The sequence below is a fragment of the Typopeltis vanoorti genome, chromosome 23 (genome assembly GCF_054136105.1).
Source record: "Typopeltis vanoorti isolate ZY-2024b chromosome 23, IOZ_Tvanoo_1.0, whole genome shotgun sequence".
Lineage (NCBI taxonomy): Eukaryota > Metazoa > Arthropoda > Arachnida > Uropygi > Thelyphonidae > Typopeltis > Typopeltis vanoorti.
The window spans coordinates 48,870,988-48,893,504 of NC_143571.1; the positions used below are offsets into that span (position 1 = coordinate 48,870,988).

A 22,517-nucleotide genomic window follows, 5' to 3' on the forward strand; every position below is an offset into this window, starting at 1 on the left:
TTGTTCTTGAAAGTGACTGACAGAGCAATGCTGCTGCCTATCAAATAGAATGCAACAGCAAAGTCTGGTGATGAATGTAATAAAATTGAAATCATTTTTCAAAAATTTTGCGAGTAAATTTAGAAGTTTAAATATAATACAGTAGTTGGAAAATAATGTGGTAATGATGTGAAAGCAAATATAGCTTTTGCACCTCTCCCACATAAGTGTCAGGTTTTGAGTGGGAAAACATCTATGGCAAAAGTTTATGTTTAAACAAAAACAATATTTATTTGACCATTAATTCCACACATGTAATTTAATATTTTACAATTTGTGAATTTCATTTTTTTACATACTTTTATTTTTCTTTTTTTAATAAACAGAAATGTTTTTACAGTATATTTTTAATCATCTCTGATATTTATTCAGAAAGATCACAATTTTAAGGCTGTTTATTCTACAAATGATAAACAGTCTTTTACATCTCAAAACCTCTCTCAATAAATGCTAAATCTAAATCAAATAAGTAAACTGATTAAAAATAAACTCGTAAAATTCCAATAAAATTGTGATAGCAATATAAAAATATAGAGCGATAATATTTTTATACAATGCAGTATCACATTTTATACAAAAATATTTTATCTTCAATCAATAATCTCTTCATTATCAATAAAAGTAATAATTTATACATACATTTCATAAGGCACACAGATATTTCATTAAGAATTCAGATTATCAACCTTTCTCTGATTCATGCTGTTCAAGAAACTGTTCCAATGTGGCAGCATCCAAAGGAATATAAAGATGCTCAACACCATCAGAAGACTAAATATTAATGAAAGTATTCGGTCAACATAATTAGTTTTGTAATAGCAAAATGTAAGAACAATTTTCTATGCTATTCTGTTAATTAAAAATACATATTTACTGAAATGTTCAGTGTGAAAATGCAGTTTTAAATTTTACAGCATGCATATGATATTCATTTTTTTTTTTTTTTTAAAGTACTGCATATACACATATAGAACATCTCAAAATAAGAACTCCTCGGTAGTGGACTCAAAAAAATTAAAAATGAATAAGAAAATAAGTCATAGTGAAAGGTTCTGGAAAGAAAACCAGTATATGCTCTTAGAGAAAATTTCAGAAAAGTTATGTCCAACGGTATTTTAATAAAAGTCAGAGAAAGATTGGGTAACTTTTTTTTTTTATATGAATCCCATCCAGATGATCCAGAAACTCTGCTTTATAGATCAAACATATGATGTCTATGTCACCTCAAGCCTCTAATAAGAATGGCAGTCTCACATCAGGCAATACCATTATGAATTTAAAATAAATATCATTAAGATATTTCACATATATCAGATCATCTTAATAATATTCATCATTTGAAAGGTTGTAGATGACCTTCATTGTCCAATGAAACATCAGCACTTGTTTATTGGGAATTGAAATCATTTGGTAAAGAAAGCAGAGTTTCCTGTTTCTGTCCTTGCAATCTTCAAAAATGCATGCAAGCAATACCCTTCAAGGGTGGTATAAAAATACTTCCAGATAGTGTGGGACTGAACCTGATGGCAATGCATTTAGAAGGCTCTCCAATCAGATAGCGCATAATCCTGCTGCCCAAGTGCACCGCTATTTTGCTTAATGAAGGGGGGGGGGGTGTTGAAGTGATTTGGTTTAGTTTAGTCCCCAGAGCAGCTTCCAATCCTCAGCATCCAATCTTCAAATTTTGAAGATTGGGTGCTGCTCTGGGGATTAAACTAAACCAAATCACCCCCCCCCCTTCCTGCCAGTCCGCCAAAAATTTCTTCTTCTCTCAGAAACAATGCTCCAGCCACGTATATCGAATTTTCTAACCTCTAAGCAGCAGCAGATGTCGCACTAGCTAAAAATTGTAATTTCATAACATTGGATTTAATAAATAAAATACTATCTACATTGGTTTTGTGTTTTTGTCTTAGCCGTCAGCCGGTCCGCGAAATATTTCTCCTATTTTTCCCAGTCCACAGGTATAAAAAAGGTTGAAGAATGCTGGTATAGTACATATGCTTTTATGCAGTGTGATATTCTTTGCCAGAGGATGTCAAAATTAGTTGAATCTCCTCTTTTTGATTTTCAGTGGCTTAAGATTTTTTTGTCCCATTATGTACATTTATCTGCTTTATCTACCACTCTCCCAAATTCTGAAAATCATTCTGATTTCGATTTCATATCCATTAAACTTAATCCCCTGCAACCAAATTACCCCAACAATGAAGACATCTTCCTTGGTAACTTTAATGATCGCAACTTCAATCAGCTTTTTTTTCTCAGTTCTGTGACTTAGCTGGAAGAGAGGCCGACGTATTTGCTGGTACAAATGATCGAAGAAAACTGTTCATCTACCAACTGAAATATTTGACCATCATCTCCACTCACCCACCATTCAAGATCTTTCCTTAATTCTCCTTCCAGGTGCACCGTTGATGTAACCCCTCCTCTTCTTTTACTCATCCTAGAGTTGCATTTCTAGTGGAGCACCCCCCCCCCCCTCAGCCATTCACACCCTTATATCCTTTGGCACCATAGTAATGCAAGCAACAACATCTGAGATATTTACTTCTCCTTTCCATGGTCAGATTATTGTTTCCTCTTTCCAGATCCAGATACTTCTCAGGATCTTCATTCCTCATTATGTTCAAAATTCATGCTCCATATCAAAACCAAGGAAAATACCTAAAAGAGACGTGCTCCTGAATAAACACCTGTTGTTTATAATTTTTAAAATATTATATTTAGCTGGCATACTCCCCCACTAAACACCTCCCCCCCCCCTCCCTCCCCCCACACACAGCATGAAAGCAAGCCCATATTTAGCCAGTTCCAGAAAGGGAGATAAGCATCTACCATCAAACCTACTGACTTATTGCTCTTGCATCCACGATGTCTGAAGTAATGGGGATTATCTATAATCAATTTCTTCAACACCTGGAGAAGCTAATTAGTAACTACCAATATAGATTCATCATAATTTTTAATTAAATTCCAGCCATGTACCCTCAGGAGTGTAGAGGATATGACAGTACTACATGAGAAATTTACATCATTAACTTCCTATCTACAATTTTCCTTCAAATGAGTCTGTTACCTGTCAAAACTAATATTATCAGATCTTATATTTCTATCTTCTAAGGCACTTTTCACTGTATCAATCCACCTATATCTCGGTCTTCCTCTCGGTCTTTTCCCTGTCAACCTGGCAGAGGACACTTGTTTTGCTAATCTTCCCTCTCCTATACCACCTGAGATTAGCTCTGCTAATGCATTTCTAGATGCTGACAATGTCAAGTTCTTTTCTAATATCCTCGTTTTTAATATGACATTGCCATTGATGCTATCTGTTCATGCCCCTAATCTTTCTCAGGAGTCTCATATCTGCAGTCTTTAGTATTTTACTTCTGACTCAGCTCTCAGATCCATAAGTTAAAATTGGCTTAAACACTATCTCGTATACAGCTAATTTAGTGTTTTGACTAATTTCTCTCTTATTCCATATAAATTTATTCAGTTGACTTCATACCATACTAGCATTGTTGATTCTGTTGTCTATTTCCATATTTAATTTACCATCTTCGCTAAAAATCGTGCCTAAGTAGCTGAAATGTTTTACTTGTTCTATAGCTTCTGCATTAACAATGCAGTTGATATTTTCAATGCTTCTACCTAATTTAATTATGTCTTGTTATTGCTGACCTTCATACCATATCTATTGCAAGAGTTACTCAATTTAGTCAGGGAACCTTGCAGACTTACCAGATTTATTTAGAAGTATAACATCATCCACATAAAGTAAAGAGCTGAGATTAATATCTCCAATTTTGATATCAGGTTTAATACAACTTTCCTTCATAATGTGATCCATATAGATAATAAATAACAGAGGGGATAACGTAAATAATTTTCTGACACCACATTTAACATTAAACCATCAACCATCTTCCTGTACTTCAATTCTAACTGCAAACTTACAACTCAAATAAAGACTGAGTATTGCTTGATATAATGCCCCATTTCACCATACAATTGTAGCATTTTGAATAGTTTTTCTCTTTGCACCTTGCATATGCCATTTCCAGATCTACAAAACTTAAATACAAATATTTGTTATACTTCTATGATTTCTCAACTATTTGTCTTAAAAAAAATCTGATCCTGACAGCCTCTATTTGGCCCAAATCCAGCTTGTTCTTCATCAAGCTTCCCTTCCACCATCCTTCTCATCCATTTCTAAAGTATAATTGCATAAATCTTATCAGGAACACTTAGGGAAATACCTCTGTAATTTTCACATTCAGTTTTATTTCCCTTTTTACATATGGGTACTATGAGAGCTCTATTCCAATCATCTGGAATTTGTCCCTCTGTCCAGGCTTTCTGAACTATGAAGTGCAGCCACTATAAGACTTTTATACCTCCACCTTCATACTTGAACATTTCTGATCAAATATCATCTATTCCAACTGCCTTTCCACATTTCAAGCTTTTGATGGCTTTTTCTACTTCAAGTATGGATATGTATTCCTTTTTGCATGCCTGTTGAGTGTTTTTTTTTTTTTAACCAGTGCTGTCACTGATTGTTTCATTTAGCAATTTTTCAAAGTAATTACTCCATACCTGAAGGATATCTTTTCTCCTATTTTCATGTCATGTTTATCATCTCTAATTCCTTTCACCACTCTTTCCACTATTTCTGAGCTTTTTCAACAACCTGCAGAATATCTTGCCACCTTCTTGATATTTATTTTCTATGGTCTTACCAAAGTTTTCCCATGAATTTGGTAAGACACGCTGACTTATTTGCCAGGAACGTTTGATGAGCTTTCTTCTTTTCCTTCACTGCCTCTTTAATTTCCTGTGTCTACCATGGAGTTCCTTGCAGACAACCTTACCACATGCCTCTCTGGCTGAATTAATCAATGTTTTCTTCAGGATTTGCCACTGAATCTCCAAGGTTTGGTTTCTGTTCTCAAACTCTTTCATTTTTTCTTCAATAATGTTTGTATATTTTAGTCTACAGTTCACATCTGAGAGCTGTTCAACTTTAATTCAGTTTAAAACTTTCTTACATGTTCCACTTTTCAATATAAAATTCAATTTTATCCTGCGCAAGCAAAACTAAATGGTGATCACTTCCAATTTCAAATCCTCTGTACATTCTAGTGTCCTGCAGAACCAGTAAGAAAACATCACTACCTACAATAACATAGTCAATGAGACTTTCCTTATTCCTTGCCTCTTCTCTCCATGTGATTTCATGCACATTTTTATGTTGGAACATGGTGTTAATAATAGCCAGCCCATGTCCTGAGCAGAAATCCAAGAGGGATTTGCCAATATTATTAGCTATACTCTTTGATGTGCTTTCTTTAAAAAGGACCAACTTTTCCTTTTTCACTGCGTCAGTTGCTTTCTCTAAAGCCTCAAAAAATTCCTCCACTTCTACCTTAGTAAAACCTTCTGTGGGACCATAGGCACAAATAAGTCTCATTCTGATATTTGCCCACATCACTCTACTTGATATTGCCAGCCATTCAAGATTAGCCTCATATTTAGTGTTGAATACTAGCTACTCCTTTTTCTTGATTGCCATTGCCTGAATATGACATTTTGTATTTACTGCTCAGAAACATCTCACCAGTTTTTGTCTTATTTGTTTCAGTCACTCTATTATGTCGATCTGGTACTTATCCAACCTCAGCTAGCTTAATTTCTTTGCCATTCAGGCTTCTATGTTGATAGTACTGATCTTGAACTCTGGTGATGTTGAGTTGGAATGTGTTTTAGGATTTGTTCCAATAGCTGACTTTTTGCTGTTTGCTCTGGTTCCTTGGCAGAAACTTGGTCTTGTCTAACCAGGCAGTGCCCCAGTTGGCATGAAATTCTGTCATGTTGTACCATCATTTTATATTGTGGTTTAAGCCAATAAGAATACAATTTGGTCGGCTAAACCCCAAATTACCAGCCCATCCTTGTTCATTCAGTATCCAAGTAGACAACAGGGTGCCCTACAAGAAGGTGAGGATTAGGCATTAGGTCAGAATCCCTGGGGTCAATTCTAAGACTATGTAGAGGTCTCCTCTCAATTATCCAGCTTTGACCTTTAAGCACCCCCACCCTTTTTTTTACATGTTAGAAAATTATGCTTTTCCACATCATATCATTTCCAGCTTGATAGGACACTCCTGTGCTGTGTAACAAATTTTAAATATCCATTTCCCAAATATCTGGAGGAGTAGAAAAGGAGCAATTTCCTAGCCAACTGATGACCTTAAATTTTTTGTCCACCCTTAAATTTTTTCTATGGGGTTAATTGAGACAATATGATAATTTAAATCATAATAATTTGGTCTTTAACAAAAAAGAGTTAAAGACAAAATTAGATACGATGTAGCCAAATTTCAACACACGTGACAAGAGCTAATTACAGGTCGCATGCATGTGATCTATACAACACTTACATGAAAGTTGTTTATTCCAAACAAAAACTTTACACTTCAATTATTCAACACCATTTTTATTGCTATTTCTTAATTTTTTTTTTTGTCCATAAATATTTGCATTTAAATCACCATTCTTTTGTAAAATGTTAACTAATTCAAAAAAGTTGCAGAAAGGTTATTCCTTACCTTACGAGATTTAAGTAACTTATGGTCACGAAATTCTGTTAACTGGGCCCTCATAGTAAGATCACTATTGACTAGAAAAGCTTCCCGACATCGTTGATAGCACTCTTGAAATGACATTCCTATTGTGATCAGAAATATAAATCTATAACAATTACAAATTTTAAATGAAAACTACACACAACAATAAAAAGTTTAATCAAGAGTCTGGAAATAGACAACAGAATAAGCAAAGCTCGTGTGGTGGTTAGCCAGCTGAAACATTTATATGGAATAAGAGGGGAATTAGCCAAAACACTAAACTAGCAGTATACAAGACAGTGTTCAAACCAGTTTTAAGTTAGAAATACAGCACTTGATCAAAGAGTAGAGACCACAGATATGAGGGTTCTGAGAAAAATTACGGTAGTGAACTAATGGCATCAATGGCATAATCATATTAAAAATGAAAATATTAGAATTATCTTCATTTTTAGAATTATTAGTATTCAAGAATGTGTAAGCAGAGCTAATCTAAGGTGGTATGGTCACCTAAACAGGAAATGGCAGGAAAGATACCCAGAGGAAGACCAAGGTTTAGGTGAATCGATTCAGTCAGAACTGCCTTAGAAAAATGAAATGTTAGATATGACAATATCGGAGTGCTTACAAGTAATAGACTGATTTAGAGGAAAATTGTGAATAGGAGATTGATAATAATGCAAACTTAATCATGTAGTGCTGTCATAGTTACCCTGAACAGCCCTTGGGATACATATCAGGAAATTGATGATGATGATGATGATATAATATATGCTCGTCCAAATATTGTAATATATTGCCAGTTTTGTTTGCCGAGTGGTCAGTGTATCAGCTCTCCAGCCAAAAGGCTGCAGGTTAGAATCCTGCCATGGGCACGGATGTTTGTGATTGTCTGCGAAAATACTAGTGGCAGGGAATAGATGGCATTGGTGTTGATGATGATTGTTGCAGTTCGTTGTAGTTGGTGAATTGAGTGGTACCCTCCCTTGATGAGTCTTTGAACTCCCTGGAAGCATCACGTAATGATGATAATAATATCACCAAGTCAAAAAAAATTTTTTTTGCATTAGCTAAAACTACTCTATTTCAACCAAAACATACAATTAAATGTATTTTTCAGAACTTAGCTGCACACAGCTATTCAATTCTTTGAAATCATCCACAATCATGAATTACTGCTTCAGTGGTTGAAGTGTTCGTTTCCATTCATTTTCAACTTTAGTTTATTCTGTTTATTTAAGTATTCATATTAATGATCAGAGCAGTAACTGATTCAATCCATCCACATTCTCTTTCGTGTTAGGCTCAATGGCATCTTAGAAATTCTGATACAGCTTATGATAGGGTAGTTAATCCTATCTGCATTGTCTGCTACATTAGTAAATTGCACGTGTTCTGGTGAATTTGCCTGGAATGAAAAACTCTGTCAGTTTCATATGAAACTGGATAACTCACATTCAGTTGTAAAACCCTGAGAAAGGTTTTTTGCATCCAAGAAAGGATTCAAATTGACAGTAAATTGACAGGCCTCATCGAAGTAGCCAGGAAGATGGATATTTCAATTAGGACAGGTTATGTGCTGAACTACAAAGCTGGAAATTATGACAAACTCAGGAGAATACTATCGGCTACTGGATGGTAAAGGACATTAGCAATGCATGAGATGCTTTGAAAAGGTGATTATATCAGGCAGTATCTGAATGTGTCCCTAGAGTTCAAAGAACAAAATAGATTAGAAGTGAAATGGATGCCCAACCTTATTAAGCTAGAAATCCAAAAGATGAGATAATGTACAAGGAATATTATGACAATAAAAGTGAAAGGAGTCAGAAAATAAGTGTTTCAGAGGGTATATACAACTTGTCAGGAGAACAGAGAATAATTTGGAAGATGTACAAAAGTGAGTGTTATAATGTAGTGAAACACATCAATTTTTGGTCATGTAACTTTATTACCAAATGGCAACTATTGATGGTGTAGAGCAGGGGTTCCCAACCTTATGCCCATGGGCACCATGGCGCCCGTCGAACAATTTGTGTGTGCCCGCCGCTGTTCAACTGTGTGCCGTAAGTTTGAAATAATCACGCAACAATTCATGTCATGCTATATGACGCAATGTGTTAATGGCACATGACGAGTATTAAACGCATACAATGTAAAGTAGACGTGCATTCGAAGTTGTTCATTCCAGTTTAAGAACTGGAATATCATCATATTCTCCTAATTATGAAGCACTGGCTAATGAAATGCTACCAAAGATCACACTAACTTACATATATATATTTAAATTTTTATATAATGTAAACTTTTAAGTAATAAAACATTTGATTATAATATAAACTTTGTATGTATTCATTTAACAAACAAACTCAAAAAAATTGCTTGAAAAAACAGATGGTGCCAGTCGCCCTATCGGTATTTTAGAATGTGCTCTAGGAAACAAAAAGGTTGGGAACCCCTGGTGTAGAGTGAACACGTTGTGTGTTTTAGTTTGAGGAAATGAAGTCTGCAACACAAGTTCAGAGGAATTTCTGTATGCAATATGGCAAAGAACCTCATAGGTGCATGATCTACATGCGGCACAAGAATTTTGTGTACACAGGCTGTTCTGTGCATCATCCAAGGCCAATGAGAAGGCTGCATGCTGCCAATTTTGTTGTGGAAGAAGTTCGGAAAGTTTCCAGAGAAGCCCTGGAAAGTCAACGACAGGCATCTTGTAAAATTGGCATTCCACATGTGACTGTATGGCATGTTTTATGATAGCATCTACATTTAAGACCCTACAAATTTATCCTTATACAACATTTGAAGAAAGATAAGAAGATATGCCAGGATTTCTGTACGGTAATGATTAGTAGGATAGAACAAAATGAGGACTTTTTTTTTTTTTTTTGGACATGATCAATTTCAGTGACGAGTGCACTTTTCGTGTAAATGGGCAAGTAAACGCTCACAACTGCAGAATTTGGGGAAGCAAAAATCCACATGCCATCATAGAACATGTTCGCGGGAACCTCAAAGGCTAATGTTTTTTGCACCATAAGCAAGAAGAAAGTATATGGGCCCTTCTTTTTTTCAGCGTCTACTGCTACTGGTGGTATGTATCTAGACATGCTACAAGGTTACCTAATACCACAATTAGATGTCTATGACCAAGATGAATACATTTCCAGCAAGACAGAGCACCTCCTCATTACCTGACAGACATAAGGTTGTAACTCGACAGCCATTTTCCACGCAGAGGGATTAGCCGAGGGGTGCCTGTAGCATAGCCACCATGTTCCTCCTGACCTTACAACATTAGATTTTTTTTTCTTGTGGGGCTTTGCAAAGGATCAAGTGTTTGTACCACCACTACCAGCCAATTTGGATGAACTGTGTTTCAAAATTACTGCCACCATTGCCGAAGTTATGCAAGATATGCTCTGCCACATATGGCAGGAAACTGATTACAGATGGGACGTCTGCAGAATTACTGGAGGCAGTCATAGCGAACTTTAACTCTCTGTGTTGAAACTTCAAGTGGTACGTTACATTTGCACCATAATAAAAATTGTTAATCTATCACTATTTACCTTCTATTGCAATTCAAAGCTGTATATCCCTTTTGAAACACCCTGTATATAAAGCTTGAGTATTATATGGAAAGCTAAATCAAAGTATGAAAAAAATTGCATGCTAAAGGCAATCTAAAAAGAATTTTATTGCTATGTTGCAAGAAAAATGAACGTGGAAGAATACCTTTAATAAATAAACATGGTACCTTTGTGTTAGAGGATGAGATTATTCAAATAATGAATTCTCACTTTGCTAAGACTATCAATCATGTGTACAGTATGTAACATGGTGCACAGTGATAGCACTACATTGCATGAAGAAACAGAAGTGCATAATAATAAGGTTCAAGAGTTGTTGTATAATCAATTCAGCAATAGGGCAATATGCTAAAGGAATGTTTAGCTGAATTGGCATGGTCCTTGACATGTTTGTATAACAAATCACAGCTCAGGAAAGATCCTACAGGAATGGAGAGAATATATAATAGCTCCACTGTGCAAGGGAAGTACAAAAACTAAGTCTACTTACCTATCAGTATCTCTGGAGCAGTGGTGATCATTTTAGAGAAACTAAGTTTCTTGCATACAACAGTGACTGACAAGCTATACTTTGCAAACAACAGCATGGATTTACTAAATTGAGGTAATATTTTAGCAATTTGCACATATTTTATCATAGCGTTACAGCTGAGTTCGATAAAGGAGAATGGATAAACTACATTTATCCATTACTGTTATACTTTGCTAACGCATTTTATAGGATATCACACGAAAGGATGTTGCATAAACTGGAGAACATGAGATTGGAATATAAACTATTGACTTCAATAAGAGTGTGTATGTGTGTGTGAGAGAGAGAGAGAAAAGGGGTGGCTAATGGAGATGTATCAAAAAGTGGTATATGGTAGATGCAAATCTACCTGATTTAAGGTGACCAGTTGTGTATCCCAGGAATCAGTTTATACTGAATTCAGTCTATACTGAATAACAGTTGTCCAAAATGATATTGGGAAGGACATGACAGGATGATATTTGGAAGGAATGATATTGGGAAGGACATGACAGGAGATGTTCAATTGTTTGCTAATGGTACAAAGATAGACAGGGCAATCAGGAATGCTGCTGATATCCAGCACTTACAGAATGATCTGAATAAGCTGAAACTTTAGGCAAATGATAATGGCTGTCAATTCACCATCACTAACTGTCAAGTTATGTACTTTAACATGACGGGATTTCCAACAGTACGATTATGTTACAAGAAATTTGATGGGGCCAGATGTCTTGGAGTTAAGGTGAATAGGAAACTGAAGTTCAAAGGTCACATTTGCAAAATTAAATACAACTCAGGGATAAGTGCAATGCTGAAACCAACCTTGATATGTAAGGATAAGGAAGTCTTTTTTGCCTCTTTACAAGGCCTTGATATGGCTACATCTAGACTACTCTGTGCAGTTTTAATCTCCTGGGTTTGGAGGAGATAAAGAAGCTGTGGAAAGGGTTAAAAGAAGAGTAACAAAGATGATGTCAAGATTATGGAATGCAGATTAAAGGACAGATTGAGAGTATGTGAACTACAGACAATGAAAAACAGGAGAAGAGAGGAAACATGACAGATTTCCATAACCTTCTGAAAGGGTGTTACAGGTTATCAATATGAAATTTTTCAGTATATATTTACTGAAAAAAAAAATTTATATACAAGAAGTTTTCACTTCACAAATTTTTTGGATCGGAATTTTTATTTTAAATTGTGCATGGCAAAGGCGATTAGGGGTGTGTACAGGGAATTATGCAGTATGTAATGACCAGTTAGAACGAGCCTCAGTCACTCACGAGTCTTGGCGAAGCAAGTGTGTTATTCGTAGTTTTCTTCAATTACACCTGATTTTTTCTTGTTTTCTTTTTAACTATACTCCTTTCACTTTTCTACCAATGTCAAAAAGAAACAACAGTGCAAAACTAGAAAATGAGCAAAAGAAACAAAGAAAAGCAATTACATTGGAGAAGAAATACGAAATTATTACCAGCCATCAAACGGGTAGCACTGTTAAAGCTCTCTTACTGAGAAATTTTCTCTGGCTGTTCTACAGTTTGCACCACCTTAAAGGATAAAGAAAAATATTTGAAAGTAGTAAAAAATGCAGCATCTATGCAGTCTATGGTTGCATAATAAAGAAACAGGCAGTATAATTCCTCATAAGGAAATACTGTTAACTTGGATAAGTGACCAAACTCATGGATTAAACATGCCTATTACCTATGTAACGCTTTGCACTAAAGCATTAGCTATTTTTAAAATGCTGAAAGACCAAAAAGGGATGACTGCAAAGAGACTTTTGCTGCAAGTAGTGGGTGGTTTGACCGTTATAAAAAGTGAACTGATTGGCATAACACTGAAGTACAAGGTGAAGCTGCAACCGCTGATAGTGAGGCTGCAAAATCTTATCCAGAAAAATTAGAAGAAATAATTAAAGAAGGAATTCGCTCACAATCGCAGATTTTTAACGTTGGGCCTTATTTGGAAATGGATGCCTGCAAGAACTGACATCACAAAAGAAGAATCTCAATGAGGTTTTAAAGCATCAATAGATTGCATCACTCTACTATTAGGAAGAAATGCTGCTGGCGATTGCAAGTTAAAACCCTTATTTGTGCATCAATCAGAAAATCCAAGAAGCTTAAAAGGAATTAATAAAGATACTGTTGGATTCTGAATGAACAGAAATTAAAATTATTAATACTCCCTTCAGAATCCAACATAATCCACCATATCAAAGGCTACATTTGTAGATATTATTTAATGTAAATCTCTTATTATAAACTATTATTCATATAATTATCTTTGAGTTTTTATTTTTATTATTTAATCTAAGATATGTATTAATAATAGAAAGGACTATTTCGGTAAGAACAGTTGTACTTTATAGCATTTTAGAGTGAAGTTATAAGAAATTATCTTCTTCTGTTAAATCCTAACATTAACTGTGGTGTTTATGCTGAAATTAGCCGAAGCTAGAAGATTAATAGTCTCCCCCCCCCCCTTAAAGTGATAGCTATCTCTTGACTGAGCTATGTGATTTCTGACTAAGGGATAGGTAAAGAATACAATTGTTAAAATATTTGCTGTGAATTTCAGTGGTAATAGACTTTAGAACTATCTTTGCTTATTAAGGAGAAAGTAGATTTTGAAGCTCAGTGTTTAATAGCAAAAGTTAAGTGAATGTTATGTGTAGTTGAACTGAGTTAATTTTGCATTATCTTGTATCCAAAGTATGCTTATGTATTTATTATATAACCTTGCATTAAATATTTTGTTTTATTGATTTCAATTTGTTGTTAGCCTGATTCTTTTCCACTGCACCGTTCATAAAATTATCGGACCTAGCGGGAACCTAAAATTTTAATGTAAAATTCGGCCTATATATAAACATTAGACTGCTAAAGTTAATTAATATTTGATTACACTATTTTGCATAGACTAATATGAATATAGGATGGTACAGTATAATAGAAATTTCCCTATATTTGAATTAGTAATCAACACACAATTAATTAACCTTAATAAGAACAACGTTAAAACAAGATGGCAGATCAAAAGCCAGGAAGGACAATCCAACAATACACTCTCCCAGAAATATGGAAGGCAAGTAAGGCTTGGCTCATAGGTTCCCTATTCAAAGATTGGATTATGCATCACTTTGTTCCTGAAGCGAAACTTTATTGTGAGAAAAAACAAATTCCATTTAAAGCGCTTCTAATAATTGACAATGCACCTGGCCATCCCTTATCAATAGCTTACATTTGTCCTAATGTAAAAATAGTCTTTTTAGCTCCAAATACTTCTCTTTTACATCCAATGGATCAGGGAGTGACTGCGATGTTTAAAGCACATTATCTCAAAGAGAATTGAAATGTTAATAGAAGCAACTGATAAAGATGGAAACTTTTCTATCAAAAAGTTTTGGAAGAAATTCAACATTTTAGACGCAATTCGGGTAATGCAGAAGGCTTGGCATAAAGTTTCTGAAAAAACTATGGAAGGAGTATGGCATAAACTTTGTCTTCAATTTAATGATAATTTCGAAGGCTTTGAAGACCCAACAAAGATTGTGAATTCTGAAACTCAAGCGATCTTAGATATGGCTAACCAGTTGCAAATGGAAGTTTCGGAAGGTGATGTTAATGAGCTGCTTCAATCTCACACTATGGAACTCTCACTAAACGATCATCTTGAATTAGAGGAACAAGAAAGAAATGAAGAAGAAAAAGACAAAGAAGATAACGAATATGAAGCTCCAACTCGGTTTTTCACTTTAAAAGGTGTAGAAGAAGCATTTAAACTTCTTGAAAAAATGCTCAAGCAATCTTTGAATTACAAGATTCAGATTTTGAATGATTTAGTAAATTTTCCCACAAAATGAATAATGCTTCTGCTCTATCAAATTATTTTCTTAACGGCTGCCGATTCACCCAGTGATATAGAAATGAGTTAATTTTTTTTCAAAGAATATTTTTTAATTAAAAATATTTCTTATGTTATTTTTTAAATATGTAAATCTTTGGTCAGTTAAGTCTTTTCTTATCATTTAGTATTCATTTTATATATTCCTTCTTATGAATGCAACTCTTGCTTATATTTCTAAGGCAAATAGCATTATTTCTAAGACAAATAAACTCCCGCTTTACGAATGGTCGCTAGGAACCAATTAATTCATAAAGGTGGGAAGTACCTATATATATATATATATATATATATATATATATAAGGTGGATAGATGACAAAGAGACATCTATGGAAGTTTGTGTGGTTAAGAAAGAGATGAAAGCTAGATACTAGAAAGCTCAATTTGTGAGAGAAAAATCTAGCCAGTAAGTCCAGTGCAAATTAGTTTAAGTGAAGGTATGTCTTTTCTCAATGAATCCTTGACTCCTTGGAGGTCTAAGATAACATACACAACTGCTGACCATCATTTGTATGAAGTTCACTTCTAAATTAATTCTAGACCAAAGAAGCTTCCTTCTTTGGTCTAGAATTTTTTGATCTTTTCTTTCTTCAGATCTAGTTATGCAAAGTGAATATGAAGATCCTCTTTAAAAATATCCAATTTACTTTGAGAAAATCACTGAAATAAAAGTAACCCTTGAATGTAATTTCCAGGTCACCTATATAGTCTAAATTCAAGACATTTTACTTTATGAATTTGAAACTGGACATACTTCAGCTGAACAATTCAAAAACATCTTTGTAGATGTTTTTGAATGCTCTTCTTCACAACATTCTAGCCTTCTAGAATGTTGTGAAGAAGAGCAATACCTGACCGGGTATTGCTCTTGAAGGCTGGCAACAAAATTCTTGAAACCAAGCTCGTTCAAGATGATCACTCTGAACTGAACCTAAGACACTGTAAGTTATCAAGGTTGATCAAGTTACAAACCTACCATTAGTCAAAGTCAGCATTCCAAGAGAAACTGTGCAAGATTAACTTCACCAGCCTGGAGAAATCAACAGAAATTATAGAAATGATGTGCTACATAAATTTAAACCAGAAATAAAATAAAATAAAATACTGAAAGTTACAGAGAATTAGGTGCCATTCCTCAAGATGAATATTCCATCAAACAATCATCTATGATGAAAAGTAAATCTAGTTCTCTGGTTCAACAATATGAACATACAAAATCAAGGAACTCAAGGTGAAGCAATGTAAAAGGTCATTTTAAAAACAAGGTCATATTATGCATTTAGTAACATTGAGGGTATAATTTACTTGGAAATTATTCCAGAAAGATGCATTATCAATGCCAACCTTCTTTCTCAAGAACTGGAGTAAATGCAATGCTTTCTAAGTGAGCCACTACTGGTTAATCAAAAACACTGCTCCTTCGACAAGCAACACTAGACTATACCAACATGACAATGTTAGGGCCGCGCGCACACACACACACACACACACACACGACAATGTTAAAGCATGAAAAAAAAATCAGAGTACTGGAGTTGGGACTTCTCCTCATTCAGCATGTAATGCAGACCTGGAACCATCTGATCATCATGATCTCAGATCAATAGCTTACTTCTCGCACAGATGATAGCACACATCAGGATTGCACTGAGGAAGTCAAGAATGGAATGAAATCTTCCAGGATTTGGCCTAGTGTTGTAGAGGGGTAGAACTGCATGTGGAGGGACAGATCAAACCACAGAACATAATCGCTCATATTTTTTAAGAATATTTTTCAAGTGCAGATTTATGAAGTGTTAAATAAAATGAAAAAATTCAAAAAACTTTTTAGGTCATTTGCATGCATATATATATATACATACATACATGTACAAGATGACAGCAGATTTATCAATTAAAACTTATTAGCATAAATTAACTTTTATATTATATTATATTATTAAAAATTATATTTACCAATATAACTGTTGTTGTCCTTTTGATTTAGTTGATACTGAACTAAAAGAAGGAAGATTTTCTGAGCATTAGGTGTTAAACTGTGAAACACATGCAATAAAGAACTGAAAGCCAAACTTCCAGACTGTTGTAGCAGCAAACAATTTTCATAAGATGTCTCAGCAGTGTAGGGAGCATATGTAGTGACATCAAACCACAGCCATTTGAATCTGCTAAGTTTAATTTGATCCCAAACTGGAAAAAAAAGCAAGATAAAAAAAAAGAAATCAGTTAAATTAATAAATTTTTATACTAATGATTTGTAATGTTATGTAGAATCTAAGATTATTTATTGCTATACAGGTGACTTGAAAGTCTTTCCTAACATTTATATATATATATATAATTGTTATAACATAAAACAAATATGCAAATGAATGAGGACACTTAAGCTATATTTTTGACAAACTAACTTCTTAAGACATATGACCTCCCCTCTCCTTTTTTTATATACAGAACATCAGCTCCTTCTGCTAAAATTCTCTTTCTTCCCCCTCTCTAGTTGTGCTATGTTAATAATGTGTTTGCTATCATGCTGCATGGTCACAACTCTAATGCATTCTAAGTGCACTTAAATAACTGACAGCCTATGATAAAATTTCCTTTAGAAATTGAAAACAACTGTTATTTGCTGTTTTTAGACATCAAACCAGAATTAATTACCAGAATTCTCGATGTTGTCTCTTATAACATCTACAGAAAACCAACACACACACACACATCAACCAATAGAATATTAATTCACACCACCATCCAGCACAAATTCATACATAATACAAAACATTAGCACACAGAGCTAGAGCTATTTGCTCTAATAACAGTTACTTGAAAAAGAATTAGAATACATTTCTAATAATTTCATTAGTGATGGTTACAATCTTAATAAAATCCATGTGCTAAAGCTTAATGAAATACACAGGTTGTTATATCCTACACCTAATATTAGACAAACTAACAGAGAACCATTAGATCATTCTAAAACCACAGCAGTTCTTTATCAAAGGAGTATCTGTAAAGATTAAAAAAATACTCAGTAAATACCAGTTACAAACTTCCTATAAACTAATATAAAAACTGGCTTCCCTTATTCATTCTCTAAAAGATGAAATTTTCATCCATTATCAGTATATCTGGAGTTTTTTTAATACACTGTCAGTGTAAACTCCCATATTATGGAGAGTCTTCGCAGATCTATAGCTAAAAGGAGAAAAGAACACCAGAATTATATAGTTATGAACCAATGTGGACAAAGTGGATAAGCAGATTATTTGCTCTATACTTACTTGCAGTCAGATGGAAAAGGACTATAAATTTACTTTAAAAAGTAAATTTATAACTGCCCCCCCCCCCAGTTACATATATAAATTTACAATATTATACACATTATTTTAATGTGTCGCATGACTTCATTATGTAACGGTGTTAACTCATTTCCATATATAGTAATTTCAAAAGATGTGAAGTATGACATCATGTTTGAATATCAATACATGACCATATATGGAAGTTTTGAGAGACACAGTCATGTGTACAATGGAAGTCTGGGTCTATATAAGGCAAAACATCCAAGAGAAGAGATAGAGGTTTTCTATCTCTTCTCTTGCCTGAGTCCACCACCATGTTGTGAGGTCTGATGTCAGTAATCGAGAGAGAGAGAGAGAGAGAGAGAGAAGCACTGTAGGTCTCAAGTTTCTCAATCTCTTACCTGAGACCGCTGCCATGTTAAGGGTCCTAAAGGGCATAGAATAATCGACAAAGAAGAAATTTGGCAGGAAATCAAGAAATATCTTCATGTTAAAGACAATGCTAAACGAAAGTTGTAAGTACTTATATATGTGATATTTCCAAGCAAGAAAGTATATCAAGTGTATCTGCTTATAGGTAGAATATTGAAATAAGCTCAGTCTAGGTGTGTCTTAATCTCAATTGTGTATGGGTAATTATTGTAAGAGTAAGAAGAGTTCTGTACTAGATAATGTAAATTAATATTGATTTAAACTTACTCATTATTTTCAGTTTATGTATGTAAGTATGATTAGCAGGATATTCTAGATTGCGATTTAATCGTAAGGGAAGAAACAGAACTAAATCAGGAAGAATTGAAATTGACAAAGACTTGTAATGCAATTGTATATATGAATGTTAATGTGGATCAAAAAGATGTGATGGGGAAATTTGGATACAGGGAGCTTAATAACAGAGGAGAACAATTACTCCACTTCTATAAAGCAAACGATCTAATGATTACAAAAACATTGTTCTATCAATGCCCTAATAATAAATATACATGGACATCCCCAGATGGTAATATAAAGAACTGCATAGACTATATCATCATAAACAAACAATGGAAAAGATCAGTAAATAATGTACGAACATTAATAAGTTTTGATTTTGACACTGACCACGAAATATTAACTGCCAAAGTGAAGACAAAATTCAATAGGGATACAGTTGAATTTTGTCTTTGAATTTTGTCAGGAAAAACAATATCAGAAAAGAAGAAAATATCAACCTATCAAAACTAAAAGATAGTTCAAGCAGAAGTCAATTTTTAGAACAGATGTGCGCTTGAAATTAAAACCCTCCATCTTCCAGAACAGCGGAAAATACTGGAAAGAAGGAAAAGAAACAGTGTTATCAATTGCAAAAGACACTCTAGGTTCCAAATCCAAAATAAACAAACAGTGGATAACCCAAGAAATCATAGCTACCATAGAAGAGAAAAGAGAGGCCAAGATACTTGTAAACCAACAAAACAATGAAGAGAATAGAGAAAAATACAGAGCACTAAAAAATAAAGTTGATAGCCCATGCAAAAAAGCCAAAGAAAAATGGTTAGAAGAAAAAGCTAAGAAATGTCAAGAAGCATACCAACAAAACAACCTAAAAGTCTTCCATGATACTGTAAGAGAAATTACAAAGGCATTCTCAGCAAAAGCAGTAACAATGATAAACAACAAGATGACTGAAACTGGGAATATTGAATATATAAGAAAAATCTGGTCAAACCATTTTAAGACTATCTTCCACCAAGGAAACAAAACTATAATGCCAAGAATAGAAGGAAATAATGATTACCCAAAAATTTTACAAGAAAAAGTTAGATACGCAATAAAACAGATGAAAAACAATAAAGCACCAGGCATTGATACTATCCCTACTGAACTGTGGTCATATGGAGGCAGCATATCAATAGAATATTTAACAACCCTATTCAATAAAATACTACAAACAGGAGAGATCCCAGATGACTGGAGAACTGGAAAGATCATCTCAATATACAAGAAAGGAGACAAAAGAGACTGCAGAAATTACAGACCAATCAATTTACTCCCTCACACCTATAAAATATTCTTAAGAATTATATAAAATAGATTAAAAAACATCTATGAAGAAATGATAGGCATAGAACAAGCTGGTATCTGAGGAAACTATTCAACAATAGAACAAATTTTCACATTGCACCAACTAGCAGAGCTCAGCTGGGAAGACCATAAAGAACTATATTGTTGTTTTGTGGACTTTAAACAAGCTTTCGATAACATCAACAGAGAAATCCTTCTTAAAATTCTACTAGAAAAAGCAATAGACAAATATATAATACAGTTTCTGATAAAATATTACTCTAAGATAAATGCAATAATTAAAAAGGATACACTCACAACAGAACCCATAGAGATCCAAAAAGGAGTAATGAAAGGATGCCCATTATCCTCATGTCTATTCAACATATATCTAGAAGAAGTTGTAAAGAAGGCAATAGACAATGAGCCTGGAATCAATGTCAATGGTTTAAACATAAATAATATCAAATATGCAGATGATCTCATCCTTCTTGCAAGAACCCCCAAATGAACTACAAAAGTTGATCAACAAGCTAAACGAAACCTGTAAAACATATGACACGACAATAAATATACAAAAGACAAAAGTGATGAAAATAGGGAGGAACAAAACTACCATCTCAGCGACCCTAAATGGAGAACAAATAGAACAAGTAGACAACTTCATATACCTTGGATCAAAACTAACAGAAACAATAGATGAACTCAAAACAATCAAACACAGAATAGCAATAGGATGGACCACCTTGGGAAAATTAAAGAAAATCTGGAAAACAAACAAGATATCTAAGCAAGCCAAAATCAAATTATATGAAGCAATAATTATACCAACAGTCATCTATGGAGCAGAAGCATGGACAGTTAAAAAAAGAGAGGAGAAAAAACTGCTGGCATTTGAAATGCTTAAGAAAAATAAATAGAACAAGTTGGATAGAAAAGAAAACAAACATCACAGTCAGACAAGAACTATTGTATAAAAAGACAATAATAGAAAAAATTAGAAAACAACAACTGAGATGGTTTGGACACACTGTACGCATGGATGCAGACAGACTTCCTAACGTCCTAATCAATACTTTTCCAACTGAAAAAAGTAGACCTGGAAGACCAAGAATTACCTGGCTGAAATTAATAAAGAACATATAAAGAACTTTTTCGAACAGCAAGGAATAGAGAAGACTGGAAGATCCTGCTCAAGAGAAGACTCAACCGGTCTTAGACGGAAGAGAAGAAGAAGAAGAATGTGGATCAGACTGTGTAAATGTTCCTTTTTGATGTAATTAAATGGTTTGTGAACAAACACATTGGATTGATTCTGTTAATGACTATCCTGAAAATTTCAAACCTGCATAAGATAAAGTTTAAGTGATCAATAATCAAACCACTGACTGATTGATAGTAAAGATTAACATAAGCAGGGGATGCTAACAATATTTGCTTTGTCTTTAGTTTAGAATGTTATAATCTTGCACTTAATACATAATCTAACTGCTACAGTTGTAAAACAAATAAATTTGTTAGACTATAGAACAAACATGAGAACACAAGATCTAGTAGAAATAATAAAATGGCAGCAGTTGACCATTTACATTGTACATAAGAACAAAAAAAAAAAAAAAAAAAAAAAAGGCAAAGCAAGGTATGTACACAAATATAATATGACAAATGACTTTTGACTATAGAACAAATTTCATTTTTCTATAGTCAAAATGAAGACTGAAAGATTTTTTGTGAGAAAAAGTAATGAATTTTATTAGCACCGACATTAACCAATTTATAATAACCCCAATTAAGAATGTTTAGAGACCAAAATAAATGTAGTGCAAAGGTCATCAAATGAGAAAGAACAGTGTGATCACCAGCTATATTGAACTGAATTTACAGTAAACTAAAGAATGAATTTAGAAAAGATACAGAAGTAAGAACATGGGTAGAGTCGAATGTAACTACAGCAAACATTGTTATAACAAGCTAGTTCGCTACAACAAAAGTCAATAATAATGAAACGTCTTGACCAAAGCCTCACAGGCATAAATGTTATTCTATAAGAAATTCACTATAGCAAAATGTCCACTATAACAAACTATTCCTGTGGTCCCGCATGTTTACTACAGTGAGAGTCAACAGTTAAAGAATGAAGCGCTATGGTAACTAACATTAACTGCAAATTTGAGAAAGATTCATTTAACATCACACGAGGGAGAAAGCTGATAATGAAATTTTTATAATGCCATACAACATGAAACCAGTAGCTGCTGTGTGAATGGTATTTCAAAGAAGAAGAAAAGACAGCACACGAGGTTTTTTGATCTGAACCTAAAAAGCAAATAACCACCATATAAGGATAACTGTTGGAGAATGGTTAGGATTATCTGGTATGCCAATAATGTGAATAATTTGTAAGAGACTGTTTGGAATAATAAATGACTTAGCATCTCTTCTAAATGGATCACTGGGACTGGAAACACTAAAATC

At 34.0% G+C, this 22,517-nt stretch overlaps 1 protein-coding gene across 1 annotated transcript in view; it reads right to left on the reverse strand.

Annotated features, from left to right (window-relative positions):
* Positions 1-244: 244 nt before the first annotated feature.
* The window catches only part of Orc2 (origin recognition complex subunit 2), a 93,884-nt gene continuing 71,611 nt past the window's right edge, over positions 245-22,517 (reverse strand). The window contains exons 10-12 of the mRNA XM_090412530.1: positions 16,657-16,890; positions 6,660-6,778; positions 245-810 (exon numbers count right to left, since the gene is read on the reverse strand). Coding sequence (XP_090268656.1) covers positions 721-810; positions 6,660-6,778; positions 16,657-16,890 — 443 coding nt within the window. The 3' untranslated portion in view covers positions 245-720. The remainder of the gene's footprint in view (positions 811-6,659; positions 6,779-16,656; positions 16,891-22,517) is intronic.